We start from the raw sequence: 25,041 nt of genomic DNA on the forward strand, positions 1-25,041 counted from the left end.
AACTCCAGGACACGTTTACAAACAATTTTCGTTGTTAATTGCGCTGCAGCTGCAGGTTAGGGTGGAGTTACTGTATGTGTGTGTGTTTACAAGTAGTTTTAAACCTTGTGATCCACAAAACAGCATAACAGTAAAAGAAGAATTGACTGCGTTACAGTCAGTGCGGGAGCGGCGGCTTTGCTCGTGCGCGATTCATTTGCAGTTTGGACGCACGTGAACATCTCCTGCCCTGACAGCGGCTGGAGGAGGACTATCCTCCGCCTGTGAGCGCTTTGGCACGAGCGAGGTGCCCACGGCAGCACCCGCTGCTTGTTGAGAGTAAGAGCAACAAGCGCTTTCACGTCAAAAGTCGTCATAAATAAGCCTCCAATAACACCAGAAAAAGCCGCCAGATTTGTCGCAAGTCGCTTTTTAGAAAAAAAAAAAAAAAACGACGCTAAGGGGGGTTTGAAAACTCCCTAAATATAGCGACAAAATCGCTAAGTTGGAAACACTGTTTGGAGTGTTTTCAGGGTATTTAAAAAAAATTCAAAACAAAACCGTGCGTCACAATGGGTATTCTCTGAGTATGCGCAGAATTACGCACAGCTGTCATGTGATCCTGTGATGAAACAAAGGATCAAAGGCTCAAAGAGCGCTGACGTCAAATTCGCTGCCACAAAAGTCTATAAATAGCCCCTCTTCACCTTTGCAAACACAGTTTTACTTGGAACATTTTCAGAAACAGCGAGTTGTGTTTAGCAAACCAGAAACCTTTCAGAAAGGGACTATTTTAAAGTTAAATAATTAAGCACACGTATTTTTCTTTCGACACGTTGCATTAAGCTTTTAAAGAAATGTCACGAGAAATAGTCAATAATTCACAGTCTGACAGAGCGATTCCAGCGGAATCAAACGAACTATATGGGTTAGTGGAGAGAGAAATATCGTATAGAGACCTTCAAATGAAAATACAAGAACAAATTAGTACGATCCACCGTGATGTCAAGGCAGAGTTAGAGAGACTTGAGCACCAAGTGGGAGAAGCTCACCACAAAATAACAAAAAAAGAAGAGATAATAGAAAAACAGAATAGAGAAATAGATCACAAGACTGAACAAATAATTGAGCTGAAAAAAGAAATATGTGTTCTTCAGCGTCGGGTGAGACAGGCTCTGGATGAAAAACAGTCAAGGGTGGATTCTCTGGAGGCTAAATTGCAGGAACAGGTTAACACCGTTCAAATGATGCACCGTGACTTTCTGGAAAAGGAAGAATATCTCCTTAGACAGAACAGCAGCATTGCTGCTCAGTTGTCACTTATTGAAAGGGAGAGAGACGAACTCAAGAAAACTTTAGAGCCTCTTGAGTACCAAGAACAACAGTCACAGGTGGAATCTCTGGAGGCTCTGCAGCTGGAGAATTTTGCTCCTGAACCTGAGGAGCTTTTTTTTCCTGCCTTGGAACCACCTGTGGTCCTGACACAGGAGAATTTTGCTCCTGAACCCGAGGAGCTTTTTTTTCCTGCCTTGGAACCACCTGTGGTCCTGACACAGGAGAATTTTGCTCCTGAACCCGAGGAGCTTTTTTTTCCTGCTTTGGAACCACCTCCTGACGTGGTTCCGACACAGGAGAATCTTGGTCTTCAACCTGAGGAGCTTGATTCTCCTGTCTCAGAACCATCTCCTGACGTGGCTCCGACTAGTGGTTCATGGCGTCATGGTGCCAAACGCCTACTTAAAATAGGTTTAGGTGTTGCCGCAGTAGGCCTTATTATAGCTGCGGGTTACTGGGGCTTTTCAGTGCTTAACAGTGATTGCCTATTTAACTCTGTCTATGGCCTCGTTGAGCCATATTGCCACCTTGGTGATCGATTAGTCCCTTTTTAAAGACTAGTAATGATGGACTGCTTTTCATCCACAGTCCAGAAAACCATACGTTGTTCATATCAGACAACATAAGCAACATTTAGCTAACTTGTGCTCTCATTTTTCTTTTCTTTTGCCTCTCACCCCCCAACCAGTCGCGACAGATGGCTGCCCCTTCCTGAGCCTGGTTCTGTCAAAGGTTTCTTCCTGTTTAAAGGGAGTTTTTCCTTTCCACCGTGCCTAGTGCTTGCTCACAGGGGATCATTTGATTGTTGGGGTTTAATTTGTTAAAAAACATAACAAATTAGGTGAGGGGTTCACATAATAGAGAGCACAACAAAAACTACAAATTTTTTAAAAATTTGTTAGTTGCAAATCAAAATAAAGACAACAGTTTCTGAAAAACATCTCTTACGGCTCTGTTTATTTGCTTAAATGAACACTTGTATTTTTTGTCATAGAAGAATATACATTGTCTTAAGTATTTAATAATTTTAAATTTAGCCCTGCGCTGCATGAGATAAACTGAGATGAGATAACGTGGAGCCAGTGTGTTACTCACAGAATCACAGATTTACTCACATTTACTGACAGTGGATTGTCTGATTGTTCTGTGGGGTCTTTGCAGTATTCAGCCCCTTCCGGTGACTGTTGTTGTGACTGCAGGTAACATTTGGACAAAAGTCTTATGACTCCATTTTTAGGGTTTAATTAGGTTAAATATTTAACGAGTCAATTCGAGAATTCAAGACATATTTATCACTAAAATGATAGGTGAGAGCAGACGGAGGGGGAGTACATGTTTGTTTCTTCTTTTTACATTTCAGAGAAAACTAATCGGTGTAAGATATAACAACAGACGTCACTCACACATCAGAGTCCTTTTACATATTTTAATAATGGAAAATCTCTATTTTCATTGTTTGTTAAGTGCACACACTGCATGAGGTCACATATTTATAAGCATTTTTGGTTTGTTCCACAGTTTTCAGGAACCTGTTCAGTGCATCCCAGATCATGTTCTGTTGCTCTCGAGTGTTCACACAGAGTACACATGCTTAACCTTGACCTTAACAATTAACAGCCTTGTCCCTGATGCTGAAATTAAAAAAAAAAAAAAAAAGTAAGTTTCATCAATGATATGGTGAAAAAAAATCTGAACTTTATCACCTTTTGATCTGAAAAGTTACTGGTAATATATAACCTAACTTCCCCAGAAGCTGGTAAAGAAGTTGGACTCACTAGGAATAAACACAGCCCACTGCTGTTCACCCTGCTAACACATGACTGATAGAATCCACACAAACTCTGTTCAGGTGACAAATCTTTTCTAGTTTATTTAGCGACTGCTGTGTCTTGTGCTTGTACAAAGACGTGTTCTGTGTTTGAACTGCCTAGGGTAGAGCAAGCTTTGTAAGTCAGTGCAGCCTCACTATGCTGCCCTCACGACACGTGACCATGTGAAGCTAGACAGCTAGCGAACAAAATAGAGGAGATCTTCCTTGGAGTTCTCGATTTGTTTTGTTTTGCTTTTTGTTGTTTTTTGTAAATGTGCATATGTTTCTATATAATGTTAAAGGATTAGTTTGGACCTTTAGAAGTCTGGTTCTGTAAAATAGTGCAGTGTCACCACGCATAATTTAGACTAGTCGCTTGACTGCAGAAACATGACTATGATCTCTTAGAAATTTATAGATATCTAAATTTTGATCATTTGGAGTTAAAGCAGACTTGTAAATATCCAAAGTAACCCTTTGGGTCTTAAAAAAGATGCTTCACCACCATGTATTAAAACACAAATACACACACACAAACGCAAGCCCCGTTTGATTCCTCTTCATTTACCAGGGACACTGTTCTGTACTTCTGCCTGGTTACTGGTTTGGGCTTAGATGCAGCAGGGTATGCATTGCATAATGATGAAGTCTAAATTAACAGTTAGATAAGATAAGATAACTCTTTGTAAATGTTCATTTTTATGCAGTCAAATGGAAAAAAGTGGTCAAAATAGTTTATATTTTACTTGTCATTGGAAAGAGTTTGTGCAATACTGCAGAATGTTATCTAGCACAATTTTGTAAAATACATATTTTACTGATTTGTTTGTGTTTTATTACTTCCATACAATTGTGTTTTGAGGTATTTTTAGAAAAATGAAAGTATTAATTACATTTGAGCAAACAATGAATATTGTAATGAGTGGTAGTGATAAATACAATGTGTATGTAGGTTAAGTTCATTGCTAATAAAAATGAAGTGTAAGATGTTTAACTACATTGCTGTCTGTGTTATTGATGAAGTCCTAAATTATCACCTTTAAAGTGGTTGTGCTAATAACATCATGTGCAGTAAGACAAGCATGGAGAAAAGCTCTGACTGGGAGAGGCTGTGAACAAATGACATAGAATAGAATAATCCTTGAATTGTCCCACAAGGGGAAATTTGGATGTAACAGTAGCAAGAAAGACACATGTACGAACAAACAGTACACAAGACACAGAACTGAAACACACACAATTTTTACATATTTACCTTAAGAACAATGCTTACCAAAAACAAAGTACTGTACTGTTATTAAATTAAATAAAGATAAGAGGCAAACCTCTGAATCAACATTAAGATTTAAGAGATGGATAGACCGTGGTAGAAAACTGAGAACAGGTCACAGTTTTTTGGCTTTTTTAGGTTGTAATTTGTACTCACGCTGCTGCTTGGCTAAAGTGGCAGCTAACAGAAAAGGAAATGCTGGAAACAGGCTGAAGATGAGTCGGGGAATCTGTCATAGAGCAAGAATATGTCTACAATTCTAAGATGATCTGTCCCACTGGAGGTCAAACACAGTTCGTCTCATTCACAGGAGGTTTAGGCTGAGTTCTGATCTTTCTTGCTCAAGCCATTTTTACTCTGTGGTAATCCATCAGTATGGTCTGTGTGGTTGCAGGATTTAGCTGGTGGGCTTAGTGGTTTATATTCACTGTGAGGTATGAATACACATGTGACGTGACACACAGCACAACACATGGCACACTCTGTTAGGTCTGCGCTTCCACAGGCCCCGCTAATTTAGAAACTTATTCTCATTCACGAAAGCAAGGAAACAAAACGGAACCAGGTTTTACTTGCTAACAAGGGAAGGCTGTACTGACTGACATCCTCTCTAGGTTATCCAAGCTGTATTTGTGCCTATTGTAGTCCAGGATTGCTTCTTGCTTCCAGGCTTCCTCTATTGCCCATCACTGACTGCTGGTTCCCTGTGTGTTGTGCTCAAATGAAGCACATTCCTCCGTTGCTTTGGCATGTGGGAAATTGTCATAGTAGTGCTCCTGAACCTGAGGAGCTTGTTTCTCCAGTCTCAGAACCATCTACTGATGTGGTCCCGACACAGGAGAATCTTGGTCCTCAACGTGAAGAGCTTGACTCTCCTGTCTCAGAGTCCTGCAGGTTTTAGATGTGTCCTTGAACCAACACAGCTGATTCAAATGGCTAAATTACCTCCTCAACATGTCTTGAAGTTCTCCAGGGGGCTGGTAATGAACTAATCATTTGATTCAGGTGTGTTGACCCAGGGTGAGATCTAAAGCCTGCAGGACACCGGCCCTCGAAGCCTGGCGTTGCCTACCCCTGATATAGACAGTGCTTGAAGCAGTTATGACCTTCTTGTAGTGATGGCCAAATGAAGCTTTCCGAAGCACTGAAGCTTGTATTGAAAAACGGTTCATTACTCGAAGCTTTTCAACACAGTCCTCTCCGGTGACATCTGGTGGTGAAAATTTTGAAGAGCAGCTTGAATCTGCAAAATAAAACGGACTGCTCAATCATCGCTGCTCACTCAAGAGTGGAGTTCTCTCTGATATTGGGCCACCGTTCCGTTGCTTTGAACATGTAATTGGTTTTGTTTTCTCGATTGGGGGGCTGAAAAAAATGTAATGCGTATTTGCGTAATACATTTTGATCAATAAACTTTCCCTATTTAAACATGCACTATGGTGTGGCCTTTCTTTGCTCATAACTCCTTGATGTTGGTAAATACAATAAGTGAGCAATATATATAATATACATATGAGAATGCACAGCACATTATGGAGTATGCCCCTGCTGTGAAGTCCTGCCTCCATCTACTTGTCGTTTAATCACTGGACAGCTGGACAGGTTCATACAAAATATTAGATGAGGCCAATTGTCCTATACATATTTTTGACCTAGGGGTGGGATTGATTGTGAACTGGAAAGGGAAAATGCTTAGGGAGCTGAGTACGGCTGCATCGTCACTGATTTGTAGAATCATTTTTGATTCGATACAGGATCCGATTCAATTTGATTGGAATCTGGAAAGTTTTGCCTCAGTCAGAAATATTACAATTCTGATCATTTAACAGTATATATCCATAATTTCGTATCTATTAAAAGAAAGCTGACACATGTGAGACTTAATTAGAGATGTAAACAGAGAGTTATGAAACCTGCAGCTGCAGAAGCCAGCGGAAAAAAAGAGAGGCAAACACAGCGCGGACCCGACGACGCACCAAAATCTGACTCTGACGCGTCGGGTCCGCGCTCTGTGTTCACGTTTGTATGCAGAATCCGTAAACCTGCTCCCAGTTACTGTGTTAGCTGTATGGTGTTTGACGACATGTTGTGAGGTTTAACCTGAGATGCTGGCGTTTCAGGCATAATAACGTTAATTTACAAATCGACACGGGATTTTAATGAATCAATATCACTTTATTCAATTTAGCATGGATTGTAATCAGAAAGGCGATAATCAAAACCCACCCCTAATCAAGAACTTGCAAAGTAAAAACATGCTCTATGTCAGGTAGCCCTTTTGTTATTTACATTTAAAAAGAGGATTAGTGTTACTGTGTGCTGGCTGAGTCTGTTTCTTTTCTTAGAAATAGTTTCTCCTGCCCTGGAGAAAATCCACTTGCATGGAACAGAAGAGGCTGTGGAGTGCAGGAACTACACTGCAAGCTGGTAGATATGCAGGTATTCCTGGGTCCTGCAGACTATCACCTAAAAACAATAAACAAAATGATTTTCTAAACTGTGTAGCAATGTAATGTACGCAGAGGTGGGACCAAGTCATTGTTTTGCAAGTCTCAAGTAAGTCTCAAGTCTTTATCCTCAAGTCTCAAGTCAAGTCTCAAGTAATGTCAGGCAAGTCAGAGTCGAGTCTCAAGTCACTGGTGTAAAAGTCCGAGTCAAGTCACAAGTCTGAAACTTTGAATTTCAAGTCCTTTCGAGTCTTTAAAAAAAAAAAAATGAAAAAATAATGTTGCAGTTATGCTAAATGTAAATATTAGACCATGTAATTTTAAAATCTGTGTTTTTCTCAACACATGACAAAATAGTGAACTTAGAAAATATACACAAATTGTGAAATTGCACCTCTTTAAAATGCAGCTCAATTAAACCTAGCTCCAATAATAATTTTCACCGACAGTTCTGAGATAAGCTGCATGTTATTCTTGGATGCGGTTGTAGGACCGGCTTTAAAATCGCATGACAAAAATATCATACACATTAAAAAAAACTGTATCACCAACGTAGCCTGGACAACATTTGCTAGTTGGATGAAGTCAGCTATCTCATCTTAGCATATTTATATGCATATTTATAATTATACGGTTCTTGGAGTGAGTGCATACACTCATGAAGTTTAGTAACTTCAGGTCACTGCAACAAGCCCAGGTACAGTTTACCGACGGATGGGTGCAGGACCTTGAAATGCACCGTGTAGAAAGTAAAGACCATCGTATGAACAAAGGTAAGTTTACCAGTCTCACATATCGTCGTCATAAATACACATTCCTTAACCGTTTATTAATAGGACCTTTGAGCTCAACGGTAATTAATTAGTAGTGGAAATAACTTCTGGTAGCATCACAGAAATGTAGCAGTGACAACAATATTGTATGCTGTAATCGTACTGGACAATTGGTGATACAAAAAACCTGTTTTATCCTGTGAATAAAAGTATATGTTTTTATCAGTGTACCATAATAACAGAAGCGAAACGCAATATTGTGTCAGGACAATTTACTATTTATGCACAATAAATAAAGGAGCATAGCGCGACAATTTCTGTTCAGCGCCAGACTTGCTTGTAACCTATATCACCAATTATGTTATGAAAAATGACGTATTAACTACTAAAAAACACTGACCTTCGTGTAAATGCTTGGAGCAGACTAACCTGTGAGCTGGAGTGTTCTGGGACGTTATATTTGGTCTTTGAATGGCTGCAATCCAGTCGCGTCTTTGTTACTTCGGAAACATGGCTCGAACAATTTCTCTTCAACGACGTAATCCGATAACAACCGATCTCTTTACCCGTCGGCTTCCCGTGGCTGTCATGCGACCGGCTATTGCAGTTAATAATACAACAGCTTCTTGACATTTTTGTGTTTCTTTTTATCGCTGTGTAACTGATTTTAATTGAAAGCCTGCGTGCGGTAGTACCGCTTGCCACGAGTTCCCAGAATCCTTTGCGGTTCTACCCGTGAATGACGTCACATTTTCAATCTCCATATAATATGCATGTTAAATTTTATATTTGGGGTAAAATATCAAGTCTTTTCAAGTAAACCGGTTCAAGTCCAATTCAAGTCCCAAGTCATTGGTGTAAAAGTCCAAGTCAAGTCACAAGTCTTAGAACATTTTTTCAAGTCAAGTCTAAAGTCATAAAATTAATGACTCGAGTCTGACTCGAGTCCAAGTCATGTGACTCGAGTCCACACCTCTGAATGTACGTATAGTGTCAAATACATTTTTGTAGTCTTCATTAGCTTTAATTCACATGGAAGTGTTCCTGAAGTCATATGCTGTAATGATATTTACATTATGAAAACATGATTTTGGACATTTCAAGTTTTTCACTTCGGCAGATAAAATGAATTGAGCAAAATCAACTCAAAATATTCCCACACGCCAGAATGTCCTCTCTTCCTCGCTGGCTCCATATCTGTCAGTGGAATGATCACCTCTTCGCTCTCTGTCACCATCAACACACTCCACGAATCCCGTGGATGATTCACTTCCTTATATCCGTTTGAATCAGGTACCGAAGCAGTTACGTGCGTAATGAAGCTTCGGACGTCACTGGTCACGTGACTTTTGCCAAACGAAGCAAGCCTCGACACAGTGCTTCTGAACCAGTGTGTTGTTTTTTTCGACACACGCTCCGGAGCGTCAGCTTCAAGCGGGCCATCACTACCTTCTTGCCATATTGGCAGAATAAATGACCTGGAAGCTGTTGCACTGTCTGCACCTGTAAACTCCAGGACACGTTTACAAACAATTTTCGTTGTTAATTGCGCTGCAGCTGCAGGTTAGGGTGGAGTTACTGTATGTGTGTGTGTTTACAAGTAGTTTTAAACCTTGTGATCCACAAAACAGCATAACAGTAAAAGAAGAATTGACTGCGTTACAGTCAGTGCGGGAGCGGCGGCTTTGCTCGTGCGCGATTCATTTGCAGTTTGGACGCACGTGAACATCTCCTGCCCTGACAGCGGCTGGAGGAGGACTATCCTCCGCCTGTGAGCGCTTTGGCACGAGCGAGGTGCCCACGGCAGCACCCGCTGCTTGTTGAGAGTAAGAGCAACAAGCGCTTTCACGTCAAAAGTCGTCATAAATAAGCCTCCAATAACACCAGAAAAAGCCGCCAGATTTGTCGCAAGTCGCTTTTTAGAAAAAAAAAAAAAAAACGACGCTAAGGGGGGTTTGAAAACTCCCTAAATATAGCGACAAAATCGCTAAGTTGGAAACACTGTTTGGAGTGTTTTCAGGGTATTTAAAAAAAATTCAAAACAAAACCGTGCGTCACAATGGGTATTCTCTGAGTATGCGCAGAATTACGCACAGCTGTCATGTGATCCTGTGATGAAACAAAGGATCAAAGGCTCAAAGAGCGCTGACGTCAAATTCGCTGCCACAAAAGTCTATAAATAGCCCCTCTTCACCTTTGCAAACACAGTTTTACTTGGAACATTTTCAGAAACAGCGAGTTGTGTTTAGCAAACCAGAAACCTTTCAGAAAGGGACTATTTTAAAGTTAAATAATTAAGCACACGTATTTTTCTTTCGACACGTTGCATTAAGCTTTTAAAGAAATGTCACGAGAAATAGTCAATAATTCACAGTCTGACAGAGCGATTCCAGCGGAATCAAACGAACTATATGGGTTAGTGGAGAGAGAAATATCGTATAGAGACCTTCAAATGAAAATACAAGAACAAATTAGTACGATCCACCGTGATGTCAAGGCAGAGTTAGAGAGACTTGAGCACCAAGTGGGAGAAGCTCACCACAAAATAACAAAAAAAGAAGAGATAATAGAAAAACAGAATAGAGAAATAGATCACAAGACTGAACAAATAATTGAGCTGAAAAAAGAAATATGTGTTCTTCAGCGTCGGGTGAGACAGGCTCTGGATGAAAAACAGTCAAGGGTGGATTCTCTGGAGGCTAAATTGCAGGAACAGGTTAACACCGTTCAAATGATGCACCGTGACTTTCTGGAAAAGGAAGAATATCTCCTTAGACAGAACAGCAGCATTGCTGCTCAGTTGTCACTTATTGAAAGGGAGAGAGACGAACTCAAGAAAACTTTAGAGCCTCTTGAGTACCAAGAACAACAGTCACAGGTGGAATCTCTGGAGGCTCTGCAGCTGGAGAATTTTGCTCCTGAACCTGAGGAGCTTTTTTTTCCTGCCTTGGAACCACCTGTGGTCCTGACACAGGAGAATTTTGCTCCTGAACCCGAGGAGCTTTTTTTTCCTGCCTTGGAACCACCTGTGGTCCTGACACAGGAGAATTTTGCTCCTGAACCCGAGGAGCTTTTTTTTCCTGCTTTGGAACCACCTCCTGACGTGGTTCCGACACAGGAGAATCTTGGTCTTCAACCTGAGGAGCTTGATTCTCCTGTCTCAGAACCATCTCCTGACGTGGCTCCGACTAGTGGTTCATGGCGTCATGGTGCCAAACGCCTACTTAAAATAGGTTTAGGTGTTGCCGCAGTAGGCCTTATTATAGCTGCGGGTTACTGGGGCTTTTCAGTGCTTAACAGTGATTGCCTATTTAACTCTGTCTATGGCCTCGTTGAGCCATATTGCCACCTTGGTGATCGATTAGTCCCTTTTTAAAGACTAGTAATGATGGACTGCTTTTCATCCACAGTCCAGAAAACCATACGTTGTTCATATCAGACAACATAAGCAACATTTAGCTAACTTGTGCTCTCATTTTTCTTTTCTTTTGCCTCTCACCCCCCAACCAGTCGCGACAGATGGCTGCCCCTTCCTGAGCCTGGTTCTGTCAAAGGTTTCTTCCTGTTTAAAGGGAGTTTTTCCTTTCCACCGTGCCTAGTGCTTGCTCACAGGGGATCATTTGATTGTTGGGGTTTAATTTGTTAAAAAACATAACAAATTAGGTGAGGGGTTCACATAATAGAGAGCACAACAAAAACTACAAATTTTTTAAAAATTTGTTAGTTGCAAATCAAAATAAAGACAACAGTTTCTGAAAAACATCTCTTACGGCTCTGTTTATTTGCTTAAATGAACACTTGTATTTTTTGTCATAGAAGAATATACATTGTCTTAAGTATTTAATAATTTTAAATTTAGCCCTGCGCTGCATGAGATAAACTGAGATGAGATAACGTGGAGCCAGTGTGTTACTCACAGAATCACAGATTTACTCACATTTACTGACAGTGGATTGTCTGATTGTTCTGTGGGGTCTTTGCAGTATTCAGCCCCTTCCGGTGACTGTTGTTGTGACTGCAGGTAACATTTGGACAAAAGTCTTATGACTCCATTTTTAGGGTTTAATTAGGTTAAATATTTAACGAGTCAATTCGAGAATTCAAGACATATTTATCACTAAAATGATAGGTGAGAGCAGACGGAGGGGGAGTACATGTTTGTTTCTTCTTTTTACATTTCAGAGAAAACTAATCGGTGTAAGATATAACAACAGACGTCACTCACACATCAGAGTCCTTTTACATATTTTAATAATGGAAAATCTCTATTTTCATTGTTTGTTAAGTGCACACACTGCATGAGGTCACATATTTATAAGCATTTTTGGTTTGTTCCACAGTTTTCAGGAACCTGTTCAGTGCATCCCAGATCATGTTCTGTTGCTCTCGAGTGTTCACACAGAGTACACATGCTTAACCTTGACCTTAACAATTAACAGCCTTGTCCCTGATGCTGAAATTTAAAAAAAAAAAAAAAAGTAAGTTTCATCAATGATATGGTGAAAAAAAATCTGAACTTTATCACCTTTTGATCTGAAAAGTTACTGGTAATATATAACCTAACTTCCCCAGAAGCTGGTAAAGAAGTTGGACTCACTAGGAATAAACACAGCCCACTGCTGTTCACCCTGCTAACACATGACTGATAGAATCCACACAAACTCTGTTCAGGTGACAAATCTTTTCTAGTTTATTTAGCGACTGCTGTGTCTTGTGCTTGTACAAAGACGTGTTCTGTGTTTGAACTGCCTAGGGTAGAGCAAGCTTTGTAAGTCAGTGCAGCCTCACTATGCTGCCCTCACGACACGTGACCATGTGAAGCTAGACAGCTAGCGAACAAAATAGAGGAGATCTTCCTTGGAGTTCTCGATTTGTTTTGTTTTGCTTTTTGTTGTTTTTTGTAAATGTGCATATGTTTCTATATAATGTTAAAGGATTAGTTTGGACCTTTAGAAGTCTGGTTCTGTAAAATAGTGCAGTGTCACCACGCATAATTTAGACTAGTCGCTTGACTGCAGAAACATGACTATGATCTCTTAGAAATTTATAGATATCTAAATTTTGATCATTTGGAGTTAAAGCAGACTTGTAAATATCCAAAGTAACCCTTTGGGTCTTAAAAAAGATGCTTCACCACCATGTATTAAAACACAAATACACACACACAAACGCAAGCCCCGTTTGATTCCTCTTCATTTACCAGGGACACTGTTCTGTACTTCTGCCTGGTTACTGGTTTGGGCTTAGATGCAGCAGGGTATGCATTGCATAATGATGAAGTCTAAATTAACAGTTAGATAAGATAAGATAACTCTTTGTAAATGTTCATTTTTATGCAGTCAAATGGAAAAAAGTGGTCAAAATAGTTTATATTTTACTTGTCATTGGAAAGAGTTTGTGCAATACTGCAGAATGTTATCTAGCACAATTTTGTAAAATACATATTTTACTGATTTGTTTGTGTTTTATTACTTCCATACAATTGTGTTTTGAGGTATTTTTAGAAAAATGAAAGTATTAATTACATTTGAGCAAACAATGAATATTGTAATGAGTGGTAGTGATAAATACAATGTGTATGTAGGTTAAGTTCATTGCTAATAAAAATGAAGTGTAAGATGTTTAACTACATTGCTGTCTGTGTTATTGATGAAGTCCTAAATTATCACCTTTAAAGTGGTTGTGCTAATAACATCATGTGCAGTAAGACAAGCATGGAGAAAAGCTCTGACTGGGAGAGGCTGTGAACAAATGACATAGAATAGAATAATCCTTGAATTGTCCCACAAGGGGAAATTTGGATGTAACAGTAGCAAGAAAGACACATGTACGAACAAACAGTACACAAGACACAGAACTGAAACACACACAATTTTTACATATTTACCTTAAGAACAATGCTTACCAAAAACAAAGTACTGTACTGTTATTAAATTAAATAAAGAGGCAAACCTCTGAATCAACATTAAGATTTAAGAGATGGATAGACCGTGGTAGAAAACTGAGAACAGGTCACAGTTTTTTGGCTTTTTTAGGTTGTAATTTGTACTCACGCTGCTGCTTGGCTAAAGTGGCAGCTAACAGAAAAGGAAATGCTGGAAACAGGCTGAAGATGAGTCGGGGAATCTGTCATAGAGCAAGAATATGTCTACAATTCTAAGATGATCTGTCCCACTGGAGGTCAAACACAGTTCGTCTCATTCACAGGAGGTTTAGGCTGAGTTCTGATCTTTCTTGCTCAAGCCATTTTTACTCTGTGGTAATCCATCAGTATGGTCTGTGTGGTTGCAGGATTTAGCTGGTGGGCTTAGTGGTTTATATTCACTGTGAGGTATGAATACACATGTGACGTGACACACAGCACAACACATGGCACACTCTGTTAGGTCTGCGCTTCCACAGGCCCCGCTAATTTAGAAACTTATTCTCATTCACGAAAGCAAGGAAACAAAACGGAACCAGGTTTTACTTGCTAACAAGGGAAGGCTGTACTGACTGACATCCTCTCTAGGTTATCCAAGCTGTATTTGTGCCTATTGTAGTCCAGGATTGCTTCTTGCTTCCAGGCTTCCTCTATTGCCCATCACTGACTGCTGGTTCCCTGTGTGTTGTGCTCAAATGAAGCACATTCCTCCGTTGCTTTGGCATGTGGGAAATTGTCATAGTAGTGCTCCTGAACCTGAGGAGCTTGTTTCTCCAGTCTCAGAACCATCTACTGATGTGGTCCCGACACAGGAGAATCTTGGTCCTCAACGTGAAGAGCTTGACTCTCCTGTCTCAGAGTCCTGCAGGTTTTAGATGTGTCCTTGAACCAACACAGCTGATTCAAATGGCTAAATTACCTCCTCAACATGTCTTGAAGTTCTCCAGGGGGCTGGTAATGAACTAATCATTTGATTCAGGTGTGTTGACCCAGGGTGAGATCTAAAGCCTGCAGGACACCGGCCCTCGAAGCCTGGCGTTGCCTACCCCTGATATAGACAGTGCTTGAAGCAGTTATGACCTTCTTGTAGTGATGGCCAAATGAAGCTTTCCGAAGCACTGAAGCTTGTATTGAAAAACGGTTCATTACTCGAAGCTTTTCAACACAGTCCTCTCCGGTGACATCTGGTGGTGAAAATTTTGAAGAGCAGCTTGAATCTGCAAAATAAAACGGACTGCTCAATCATCGCTGCTCACTCAAGAGTGGAGTTCTCTCTGATATTGGGCCACCGTTCCGTTGCTTTGAACATGTAATTGGTTTTGTTTTCTCGATTGGGGGGCTGAAAAAAATGTAATGCGTATTTGCGTAATACATTTTGATCAATAAACTTTCCCTATTTAAACATGCACTATGGTGTGGCCTTTCTTTGCTCATAACTCCTTGATGTTGGTAAATACAATAAGTGAGCAATATATATAATATACATATGAGAATGCACAGCACATTATGGAGTATGCCCCTGCTGTGAAGTCCTGCCTCCATCTACTTGTCGTTTAATCACTGGACAGCTGGACAGGTTCATACAAAATATTAGATGAGGCCAATTGTCCTATACATATTTTTGACCTAGGGGTGGGATTGATTGTGAACTGGAAAGGGAAAATGCTTAGGGAGCTGAGTACGGCTGCATCGTCACTGATTTGTAGAATCATTTTTGATTCGATACAGGATCCGATTCAATTTGATTGGAATCTGGAAAGTTTTGCCTCAGTCAGAAATATTACAATTCTGATCATTTAACAGTATATATCCATAATTTCGTATCTATTAAAAGAAAGCTGACACATGTGAGACTTAATTAGAGATGTAAACAGAGAGTTATGAAACCTGCAGCTGCAGAAGCCAGCGGAAAAAAAGAGAGGCAAACACAGCGCGGACCCGACGACGCACCAAAATCTGACTCTGACGCGTCGGGTCCGCGCTCTGTGTTCACGTTTGTATGCAGAATCCGTAAACCTGCTCCCAGTTACTGTGTTAGCTGTATGGTGTTTGACGACATGTTGTGAGGTTTAACCTGAGATGCTGGCGTTTCAGGCATAATAACGTTAATTTACAAATCGACACGGGATTTTAATGAATCAATATCACTTTATTCAATTTAGCATGGATTGTAATCAGAAAGGCGATAATCAAAACCCACCCCTAATCAAGAACTTGCAAAGTAAAAACATGCTCTATGTCAGGTAGCCCTTTTGTTATTTACATTTAAAAAGAGGATTAGTGTTACTGTGCGCTGGCTGAGTCTGTTTCTTTTCTTAGAAATAGTTTCTCCTGCCCTGGAGAAAATCCACTTGCATGGAACAGAAGAGGCTGTGGAGTGCAGGAACTACACTGCAAGCTGGTAGATATGCAGGTATTCCTGGGTCCTGCAGACTATCACCTAAAAACAATAAACAAAATGATTTTCTAAACTGTGTAGCAATGTAATGTACGTATAGTGTCAAATACATTTTTGTAGTCTTCATTAGCTTTAATTCACATGGAAGTGTTCCTGAAGTCATATGCTGTAATGATATTTACATTATGAAAACATGATTTTGGACATTTCAAGTTTTTCACTTCGGCAGATAAAATGAATTGAGCAAAATCAACTCAAAATATTCCCACACGCCAGAATGTCCTCTCTTCCTCGCTGGCTCCATATCTGTCAGTGGAATGATCACCTCTTCGCTCTCTGTCACCATCAACACACTCCACGAATCCCGTGGATGATTCACTTCCTTATATCCGTTTGAATCAGGTACCGAAGCAGTTACGTGCGTAATGAAGCTTCGGACGTCACTGGTCACGTGACTTTTGCCAAACGAAGCAAGCCTCGACACAGTGCTTCTGAACCAGTGTGTTGTTTTTTTCGACACACGCTCCGGAGCGTCAGCTTCAAGCGGGCCATCACTACCTTCTTGCCATATTGGCAGAATAAATGACCTGGAAGCTGTTGCACTGTCTGCACCTGTAAACTCCAGGACACGTTTACAAACAATTTTCGTTGTTAATTGCGCTGCAGCTGCAGGTTAGGGTGGAGTTACTGTATGTGTGTGTGTTTACAAGTAGTTTTAAACCTTGTGATCCACAAAACAGCATAACAGTAAAAGAAGAATTGACTGCGTTACAGTCAGTGCGGGAGCGGCGGCTTTGCTCGTGCGCGATTCATTTGCAGTTTGGACGCACGTGAACATCTCCTGCCCTGACAGCGGCTGGAGGAGGACTATCCTCCGCCTGTGAGCGCTTTGGCACGAGCGAGGTGCCCACGGCAGCACCCGCTGCTTGTTGAGAGTAAGAGCAACAAGCGCTTTCACGTCAAAAGTCGTCATAAATAAGCCTCCAATAACACCAGAAAAAGCCGCCAGATTTGTCGCAAGTCGCTTTTTAGAAAAAAAAAAAAAAACGACGCTAAGGGGGGTTTGAAAACTCCCTAAATATAGCGACAAAATCGCTAAGTTGGAAACACTGTTTGGAGTGTTTTCAGGGTATTTAAAAAAAATTCAAAACAAAACCGTGCGTCACAATGGGTATTCTCTGAGTATGCGCAGAATTACGCACAGCTGTCATGTGATCCTGTGATGAAACAAAGGATCAAAGGCTCAAAGAGCGCTGACGTCAAATTCGCTGCCACAAAAGTCTATAAATAGCCCCTCTTCACCTTTGCAAACACAGTTTTACTTGGAACATTTTCAGAAACAGCGAGTTGTGTTTAGCAAACCAGAAACCTTTCAGAAAGGGACTATTTTAAAGTTAAATAATTAAGCACACGTATTTTTCTTTCGACACGTTGCATTAAGCTTTTAAAGAAATGTCACGAGAAATAGTCAATAATTCACAGTCTGACAGAGCGATTCCAGCGGAATCAAACGAACTATATGGGCTAGTGGAGAGAGAAATATCGTATAGAGACCTTCAAATGAAAATACAAGAACAAATTAGTACGATCCACCGTGATGTCAAGGCAGAGTTAGAGAGACTTGAGCACCAAGTGGGAGAAGCTCACCACAAAATAACAAAAAAAGAAGAGATAATAGAAAAACAGAATAGAGAAATAGATCACAAGACTGAACAAATAATTGAGCTGAAAAAAGAAATATGTGTTCTTCAGCGTCGGGTGAGACAGGCTCTGGATGAAAAACAGTCAAGGGTGGATTCTCTGGAGGCTAAATTGCAGGAACAGGTTAACACCGTTCAAATGATGCACCGTGACTTTCTGGAAAAGGAAGAATATCTCCTTAGACAGAACAGCAGCATTGCTGCTCAGTTGTCACTTATTGAAAGGGAGAGAGACGAACTCAAGAAAACTTTAGAGCCTCTTGAGTACCAAGAACAACAGTCACAGGTGGAATCTCTGGAGGCTCTGCAGCTGGAGAATTTTGCTCCTGAACCTGAGGAGCTTTTTTTTCCTGCCTTGGAACCACCTGTGGTCCTGACACAGGAGAATTTTGCTCCTGAACCCGAGGAGCTTTTTTTTCCTGCTTTGGAACCACCTCCTGACGTGGTTCCGACACAGGAGAATCTTGGTCTTCAACCTGAGGAGCTTGATTCTCCTGTCTCAGAACCATCTCCTGACGTGGCTCCGACTAGTGGTTCATGGCGTCATGGTGCCAAACGCCTACTTAAAATAGGTTTAGGTGTTGCCGCAGTAGGCCTTATTATAGCTGCGGGTTACTGGGGCTTTTCAGTGCTTAACAGTGATTGCCTATTTAACTCTGTCTATGGCCTCGTTGAGCCATATTGCCACCTTGGTGATCGATTAGTCCCTTTTTAAAGACTAGTAATGATGGACTGCTTTTCATCCACAGTCCAGAAAACCATACGTTGTTCATATCAGACAACATAAGCAACATTTAGCTAACTTGTGCTCTCATTTTTCTTTTCTTTTGCCTCTCACCCCCCAACCAGTCGCGACAGATGGCTGCCCCTTCCTGAGCCTGGTTCTGTCAAAGGTTTCTTCCTGTTTAAAGGGAGTTTTTCCTTTCCACCGTGCCTAGTGCTTGCTCACAGGGGATCATTTGATTGTTGGGGTTTAATTTGTTAAAAAACATAACAAATTAGGTGAGGGGTTCACATAATAGAGAGCACAACAAAAACTACAAATTTTTTAAAAATTTGTTAGTTGCAAATCAAAATAAAGACAACAGTTTCTGAAAAACATCTCTTACGGCTCTGTTTATTTGCTTAAATGAACACTTGTATTTTTTGTCATAGAAGAATATACATTGTCTTAAGTTTTTAATAATTTTAAATTTAGCCCTGCGCTGCATGAGATAAACTGAGATGAGATAAACACAGACGGCTGTCGAGGCCTGGCGAGGGAAAGTTCCTCTTCAACCTCCAAACTGAACCCAGTTTGTTACTCGCAGCATCGCAAAATTAGACACAGCAATTTCTTAGAGTCTGGTTTAAGTCCTGAAATGACATCTCCTTACCTGTCACGATTCTGGGTCAGTTTGACCCAGTATTTTGAGTTGTTATGTTTTGGTGTGTTTTTGCATTATGGATAGTTTTCTTATTCTCTTGTGGTGCTTTTGTTGGTTATGATGATGATGATTATTAATCTATGTTTTAGTTCTTCTTGTTTAGGGATTAGTTCTTAGGTTTTGTGTTCTCATGTTTTTTGCTGGTTTAGTTCAGTGTCTAGTCTGTCTCTCTCTGTCCGTGTCTTAGTTTAGTGTGTATTGTTTCCTGTTTTATTTTGAAGGATTGTGTCTTATGTCAGTGTGTCCAGCTTCGATCCCCTGACTCGTTAGCCCCAATCTCTCCCAGCTGTGTCTCCCTCCTGTTTTCCATTCCCTGATTACTTCCCTGTGTATATTAGCCCTGTGTTTGCCCTTGCTCAGTGCTGCATCGTACCGTCGGATTATGCCTGTGTGTTTTATACTGTGTTCAGTATTTTCGTGTTCACTACCCTTGTTCAGTTCATGTTTTAATTTCTCCAGCAATAAAGCTGAGGTTTTGAGTTACAATTCTGTGTTTGAGTCCTGCATTTGGATCCTCATCTCCGCCTGCCCGCACACAGAGCCCTGTATTTAAAATCCAACTCTTACCTGAACTCTGCTGCCTTTCTGTCTCTCTCGCTGCTTTGTAACGCACCATCCCCCTTTTGACATTAGATAATGGTACATCAAACCTGCACTGCAGAGAGGTTGGCATGACAGGAAGTCGAGATGATAACGATAGACCAGCCTTCAAACTAAGACGCGTGATGTATAAAAGTCTTTCTACTGAGTAAAGGACAGTTTGAGTTTCCTGCTGGCACCATGCACTGTCTTCACAAGTTTCTTCTTTGTTTTCTACCATGTCTACAAGGCATCAGTGTGAACATCAAATATATCTGATTTATCTTACGGCTGTAAACGGCACACTAACTTTATCATCTTCTTTTTTTTTTTTAATTTACCAGAGTTTTCAACAGGAATTATTCATGGAACAAAAGCTCCGGACAACTCGATACCCTACATGGGATCAGTTCAGAATAACAAGGGTCAACATGTCTGTGGAGAATTCCTCATCACTGAAGACTTTGTGCTCACTGCTGCACACTGTGACCGGTTGTGAGTTAGATTTCCTGTTCATGAAGTTCATCCAAAAACAAACTTTTTCAAACTTGTGTTTATTGATCAGATCACTCTAAGTTATTGATAAGGCAGATGTTATTTCGAGGGAAAATAAAACACAATTAAGTGCAATAGCATCAAATAAAAATGACCTTTGACTTCTGACAGCCGTTGGTTACAGCAATGCTGACATTAACCTGCCTGTGACGATTGCCTAATGAGAAATAAAGATATCAGTTTAAAATTGTTGACATTTTTAATTCCCTCTCAATGATTACTCACACAGTGACCGCACACACTGATCATCCCAAAATAAAGATTGAGAGAAAATGAAATCCATGAAGGATACCAAAACACTGAACATGCTAATGACATCATTGAAAGCAGCATCAGTTTCATGTGATGTATTTGTAGAATAATTATATTTTTAAAAGAGTTTTTACATGAAAATGTGTTTCTATTTTTTACTTCATGTTGTGTCTCCAGTTGTGTGTGAACGTTCGATTAGTTCACAGAGTACAAACAATTCAGCCTCCACGTGCTGAAATAAACCTAAAAGAAAATCAAGTGTTTCTGGTGGCGAACCTGTTGATGAGCCGACGGTGGTGGACGTGTCTGTCATCGAACCAAAGGTCTGTAAGAAACACTGGCCTGGTCTTCCTGCCAGTGTTTCCTGTGCAGGTGGATATGGAACAACCAAAGGATTCTGTCAGGTATGTTTTCTGTGATTTCAGTGGAAACTTGTGTTCTGTTGACAAATGTATAAAAAATATATATATATAATCTGACATATTAAAATCCTCACAGGGTGAGGTAATACCAGGATGCTCTGTAGAATCCTGACCACTTTTTCATGGGAATTGATCGGCTGCTGACCGCAAGGCACTGCAGCGGGTGATATAAACAGCCCAATTATTCCACCATTTATACTGGCCTTATCTGTATTTATACATGTAAATGGTAAACGGCAAATGTACTGGTTCTTATAGAGCTACTCTTTCTACTGTTCTTTACACAACTTGTGCATTCACCCATTCGCACAAGCACATTTTTCTAGGTGCTTTCTAAGTAACATTCACACACACTCTGTGTGAATGTCAGAGATGATCTGCTCTACCACCTGAGCTACAGCCACCCCGTGTGTGTTGACAATAAACTGAAATCCTAATCCTAAAATGTGGGTCGTGTTTTGGGTCTGCCACTTGAGGATACACAGAAATAAGCCATGCTGAACAGATTTCCACATCTTTTCATCTCATCACAAATGCCTCCAAGATACCTGAAAAGCTTCTGTTTCATTTTATATGGAGAAATAAAAGCTAATATTTACAAACAGTATTTTGTTTAATGTTAAAAGAATCTGGTGGTTTGGAAGTTTAAAGTTTGAGACATTAAAGTTACACGGTTAACTACTGTAAGGAACAAAAAGACACTGTTAGAAACTCTTTCTTCAAACATATCCTTCATTTGATACATTAAATGATGCATGAATTCTACTAATTCTATTCTACTACATCAGTCATGCGTGATAAGCACTGTTGATGATTCACCAGCAGGATCGTTTTACGCTGAAATCATTTTGAAATCAGGACGGTGTGTGGCCACAAAATAAATGATTCATATCAAATGTGTTAAACCTAAAGTAAGAAGCTCATTTTGGAAATGTGAGGGGGGGGGGGGGGGGGGGGGGGGAGTGGAGACGTTTGACTTCAGATAAAAACAAAGCTCTCAGGAGACTATTCGAATACTGTAACTCTGTGAGTACAGTAATGGAGTATTTTTACTTTGTTACATCATTGATTAACATCATTCAGCCTTTTAATATCATTTATTTAAAAAGACGTTTGTCTGTCTGTGTGCGTGATGCTCTGCGAAGCGTCCTGCATTAGAAACAATGGAAAACTATCCACATCTCTCATTTTCAGCGTCTCGTTTGATTTCTGATGCAGTACGCTCATTTGGCCACACAGCGGCGCTGCTGACTTGTTAAATAGCTCAGCAGAAACATTTCAAATTATTTCATTCAGCATTCGTTTCGTGTCTCACTATGAAAAGGCCTCATGCGTGACCTCATCAGAAGCTCAAATGCCATTACAGCAGCCATAAGTGACGCCCATGTCAGGAGCGACAAGTTTCTGGTCACCTTCTGGTGTGCTGTATACAAAAGCCAGCCGGCCCTCATAGATCCAGTTAAAATTTTTAATTTTATCTTAAAATATCTGAAAAGCTGGAGCTGCTTTTATTTGAACTCATTTATCACAAAAGAGAAAACACATTAATAGAGGAAAGGGGAGGACGAGTCACAGATATCCTCGGTCCTGCTATGTTTTCTGAAGCCATCTCACCCTATCTCTAGCATCCTCCCACATCACACCAACCCTCTGTCCTCCTTCATTCACAAACCTCCTCTGAGGTTGTCTTCTTTTACTCCTGCCTGGCAGCTCCATCTTCAACATCCTTTGACAATCCTTCCTCTGCACATGTACAAGCAAGCTCAACTTTGCCTCTCTAACTTCAGACCACCAAAGCACCCAACCTGAGCTGTCTATTTACTTGTACTTTCTTATAATCCTGTTTCTCCGGGTCTCTGATAAACAATAATCATAGCATCTTTAAATCTGTAACCTCCACACACACACAAAGTGGTTATTCATACTTTCATAAGGTGAGAGGAAGAGTACACGCTAGACAGGTCATCAGTCTGTCCGCTGTGAGGCGGCACAAAATCTGAATGCTGCTGAGTTTAGACGTGTGAACTGCTGTGGCTCTAAATGACAGAACACTCATTAAACTTATGAGATGTGTTCTGCACAAGAGTCCTGGTTCAGTGGTGAGGTACACCCACCTCTGACCTCTGTACTGGTGATATATATCACGCCACTACAGTGTAACCTACTATAATAATGCTGTTGACATGTGGTCACTCTACAGGACATGCTCACATAGTTAACAAATATGCATGCTCCTGCTCAGAGGTAAACCAGGACAGCTACATTCCTGGGCAGAGTGAGACCATTAACCTTTTTCCAAAGAACTAAATTTAATCTAGGCCGTTAACTTTTAATTTTAGCATGTTGGTGAATTTTAAAGCACAGAGGCTTTCATTTCTGAGAAAACATTTTCTGCTGTTTGACAGCAGCGGTTTGAAAGCTCAGTACGCTCCCTTGTGTTCAGGGCATAGATCCCTGCCTTTCCCTAGATTTACATTTCACCTTACTTTTGCACAGCCTACTTTATCTACTCAATGAATATAGTGTCTACCCTTCTCTTATCCCCCTTTACACTGAAACAATACATGAGAAACATTTCACTGAGACTCTGGATGGGACCTGATATTAAATTGTATCAAGTATGTGTTGGTTTATAAGCTAAGTTGCATGAAAAATAAAAATTAAAACCACCTGAAGCTGCATCGCTGTATCACTTTAGTAAAAGTTCATGCAAAACTATAGAGAGAGGCTGTGCCCTGAAATGAGGCGCCATCTGGTGGTTAAAAGTGGGTCTCAGGCTCAGAAAGGCCCCTGCAAGATTCTGGGTGGAGGCTGGACCTTTAGACAGACAGGCTGTGTGTGAGTCCTCTGCTGCAGTCCAGTTTGTTTACTCCAACGCTTCACTGGCTGATGAGCTGAACAGGTTTTATGCTCTCTTCCACACTGCAGCAATTAAAACAATTAAAATAACAAACGGCTGCACGTGCTCGGAGTGCACCAGTGAAGACGTTACATTCATCATCACAGAGCATGCCGTGAGGAACACCTTCAGGAGGGTGAACACCAGGAAGGCAGCAGGACCAGATGCAATCCCTGCCTGCGCTGACCAGCTAGCACCGGTGTTCACTGAGATCTTCAACCTTTCCCTGGCCCAAGCAGTGGTTCCCATGTGCTTCAAACAGTCCATCATTGTCCCTGTTCCAAAGAAACAACAGCCCGCTTGCCACAATGACTACCATCCAGTAGCACTGACTTCAATTGTAATGAAGTGTTTTGAAAGACTGATGAGAGATCACATCACTTCTTCACTTCCTGCCACCATCGACTCACTTCAGTTTGCTTACCAGACTAATCGTTCCACAGACGATGCCATATCTCACCTGCTCCACACATCCCTGAGTCACCTGGACACTTGCAGAGGGAATTATGTTAGGATGCTGTTCGTGGACTACAGTTCAACACAATGATTCCCTCTAAGCTTTTTACCAAGTTGACGGATCTAGGACTCAGCACATCACTGTGTCAGTGGATCCTCAACTTCCTCACCGACAGACCCCAATCAGTGAGGGTGGGAAAACAAGTCTCCATCTCACTCAGCACTGGAGTGCCTCAGGGATGTATTTTAAGCCCCCTGCTGTACTCACTGTACACTTATGACTGTGTAGCCACATCAGACACCACCTCCATTGTCAAGTTTGCTGACGAAACTGTTGTTGTGGGCCTGATCTCCGACAGCATCGAGATGGCTTACCTGGAGGAGATTAGGAACCTGGAGACCTGGTGCCAGGAGAATAACCTCCTCCTAAACGTCAGCAAGACTAAGGAGCTGATTGTGGACTTCACTACAAAGCAGGCGAGGAATTACAAGCCCCTCATCATCAGTGGCACGCCAGTGGAGAGAGTGGACAGTTTCCGATACCTGGGTGTCCACATCACTCAGGACCTGCCATGGTCCTGTCACATCAACACCCTGGTTAAGAAAGCCCGTCAACATCTCTTCTTCCTCAGAAGATTTAGAGACTTCCATCTGCCACTGAAGGTGCTTAAGAACTTTTACTCCTGCACCATCGAGAACGTCCTGAAGGGAAACATCTGCACCTGGTTTGGGAACAGCACAGACGAGATCTGCAAAGAGTGGTGCGCTCGGCCGAACGCATCATTCAATCAGAGCTCCCTGACCTGCTGTCCATCT

The 25,041-nt window shown here is 41.0% G+C and overlaps 3 protein-coding genes across 3 annotated transcripts; all 3 read left to right on the top strand.

Moving 5' to 3' along the window:
- Positions 1 to 3,418, top strand: LOC147324196 (uncharacterized). The gene has a single exon (XM_086297824.1). It carries the CDS (start codon positions 837 to 839, stop codon positions 1,866 to 1,868), a length of 1,032 nt encoding a protein of 343 aa, XP_086153950.1. The 5' UTR covers positions 1 to 836; the 3' UTR covers positions 1,869 to 3,418.
- Positions 3,419 to 8,742: 5,324 nt separating this feature from the next.
- Positions 8,743 to 17,090, top strand: LOC147324197 (uncharacterized). Its single transcript, XM_086297823.1, has one exon. It carries the CDS (start codon positions 9,959 to 9,961, stop codon positions 10,988 to 10,990), a length of 1,032 nt encoding a protein of 343 aa, XP_086153949.1. The 5' UTR covers positions 8,743 to 9,958; the 3' UTR covers positions 10,991 to 17,090.
- A 143-nt stretch (positions 17,091 to 17,233) lies between these two features.
- Positions 17,234 to 18,735, top strand: LOC147324198 (uncharacterized). Its single transcript, XM_086297825.1, has one exon. The coding sequence runs from the start codon at positions 17,388 to 17,390 to the stop codon at positions 18,348 to 18,350; it is 963 nt and encodes a 320-aa protein (XP_086153951.1). The 5' UTR covers positions 17,234 to 17,387; the 3' UTR covers positions 18,351 to 18,735.
- Positions 18,736 to 25,041: the final 6,306 nt, after the last annotated feature.

The sequence above is a fragment of the Aulonocara sp. 'chitande type north' Nkhata Bay genome, linkage group LG7, assembly GCF_057382095.1.
Source record: "Aulonocara sp. 'chitande type north' Nkhata Bay isolate Kocher_YH1m ecotype deep benthic linkage group LG7, A_spYH_male_GT1.1, whole genome shotgun sequence".
In the NCBI taxonomy this organism is placed as follows: domain Eukaryota; kingdom Metazoa; phylum Chordata; class Actinopteri; order Cichliformes; family Cichlidae; genus Aulonocara; species Aulonocara sp. 'chitande type north' Nkhata Bay.

What these genes read in the sequence shown, in the direction of transcription:
- LOC147324197 (XM_086297823.1), top strand. Translation starts at nt 9,959, where the DNA reads ATGTCACGAGAAATAGTCAATAATTCACAGTCTGACAGAGCGATTCCA.
- LOC147324196 (XM_086297824.1), top strand. Translation starts at nt 837, where the DNA reads ATGTCACGAGAAATAGTCAATAATTCACAGTCTGACAGAGCGATTCCA.
- LOC147324198 (XM_086297825.1), top strand. Translation starts at nt 17,388, where the DNA reads ATGTCACGAGAAATAGTCAATAATTCACAGTCTGACAGAGCGATTCCA.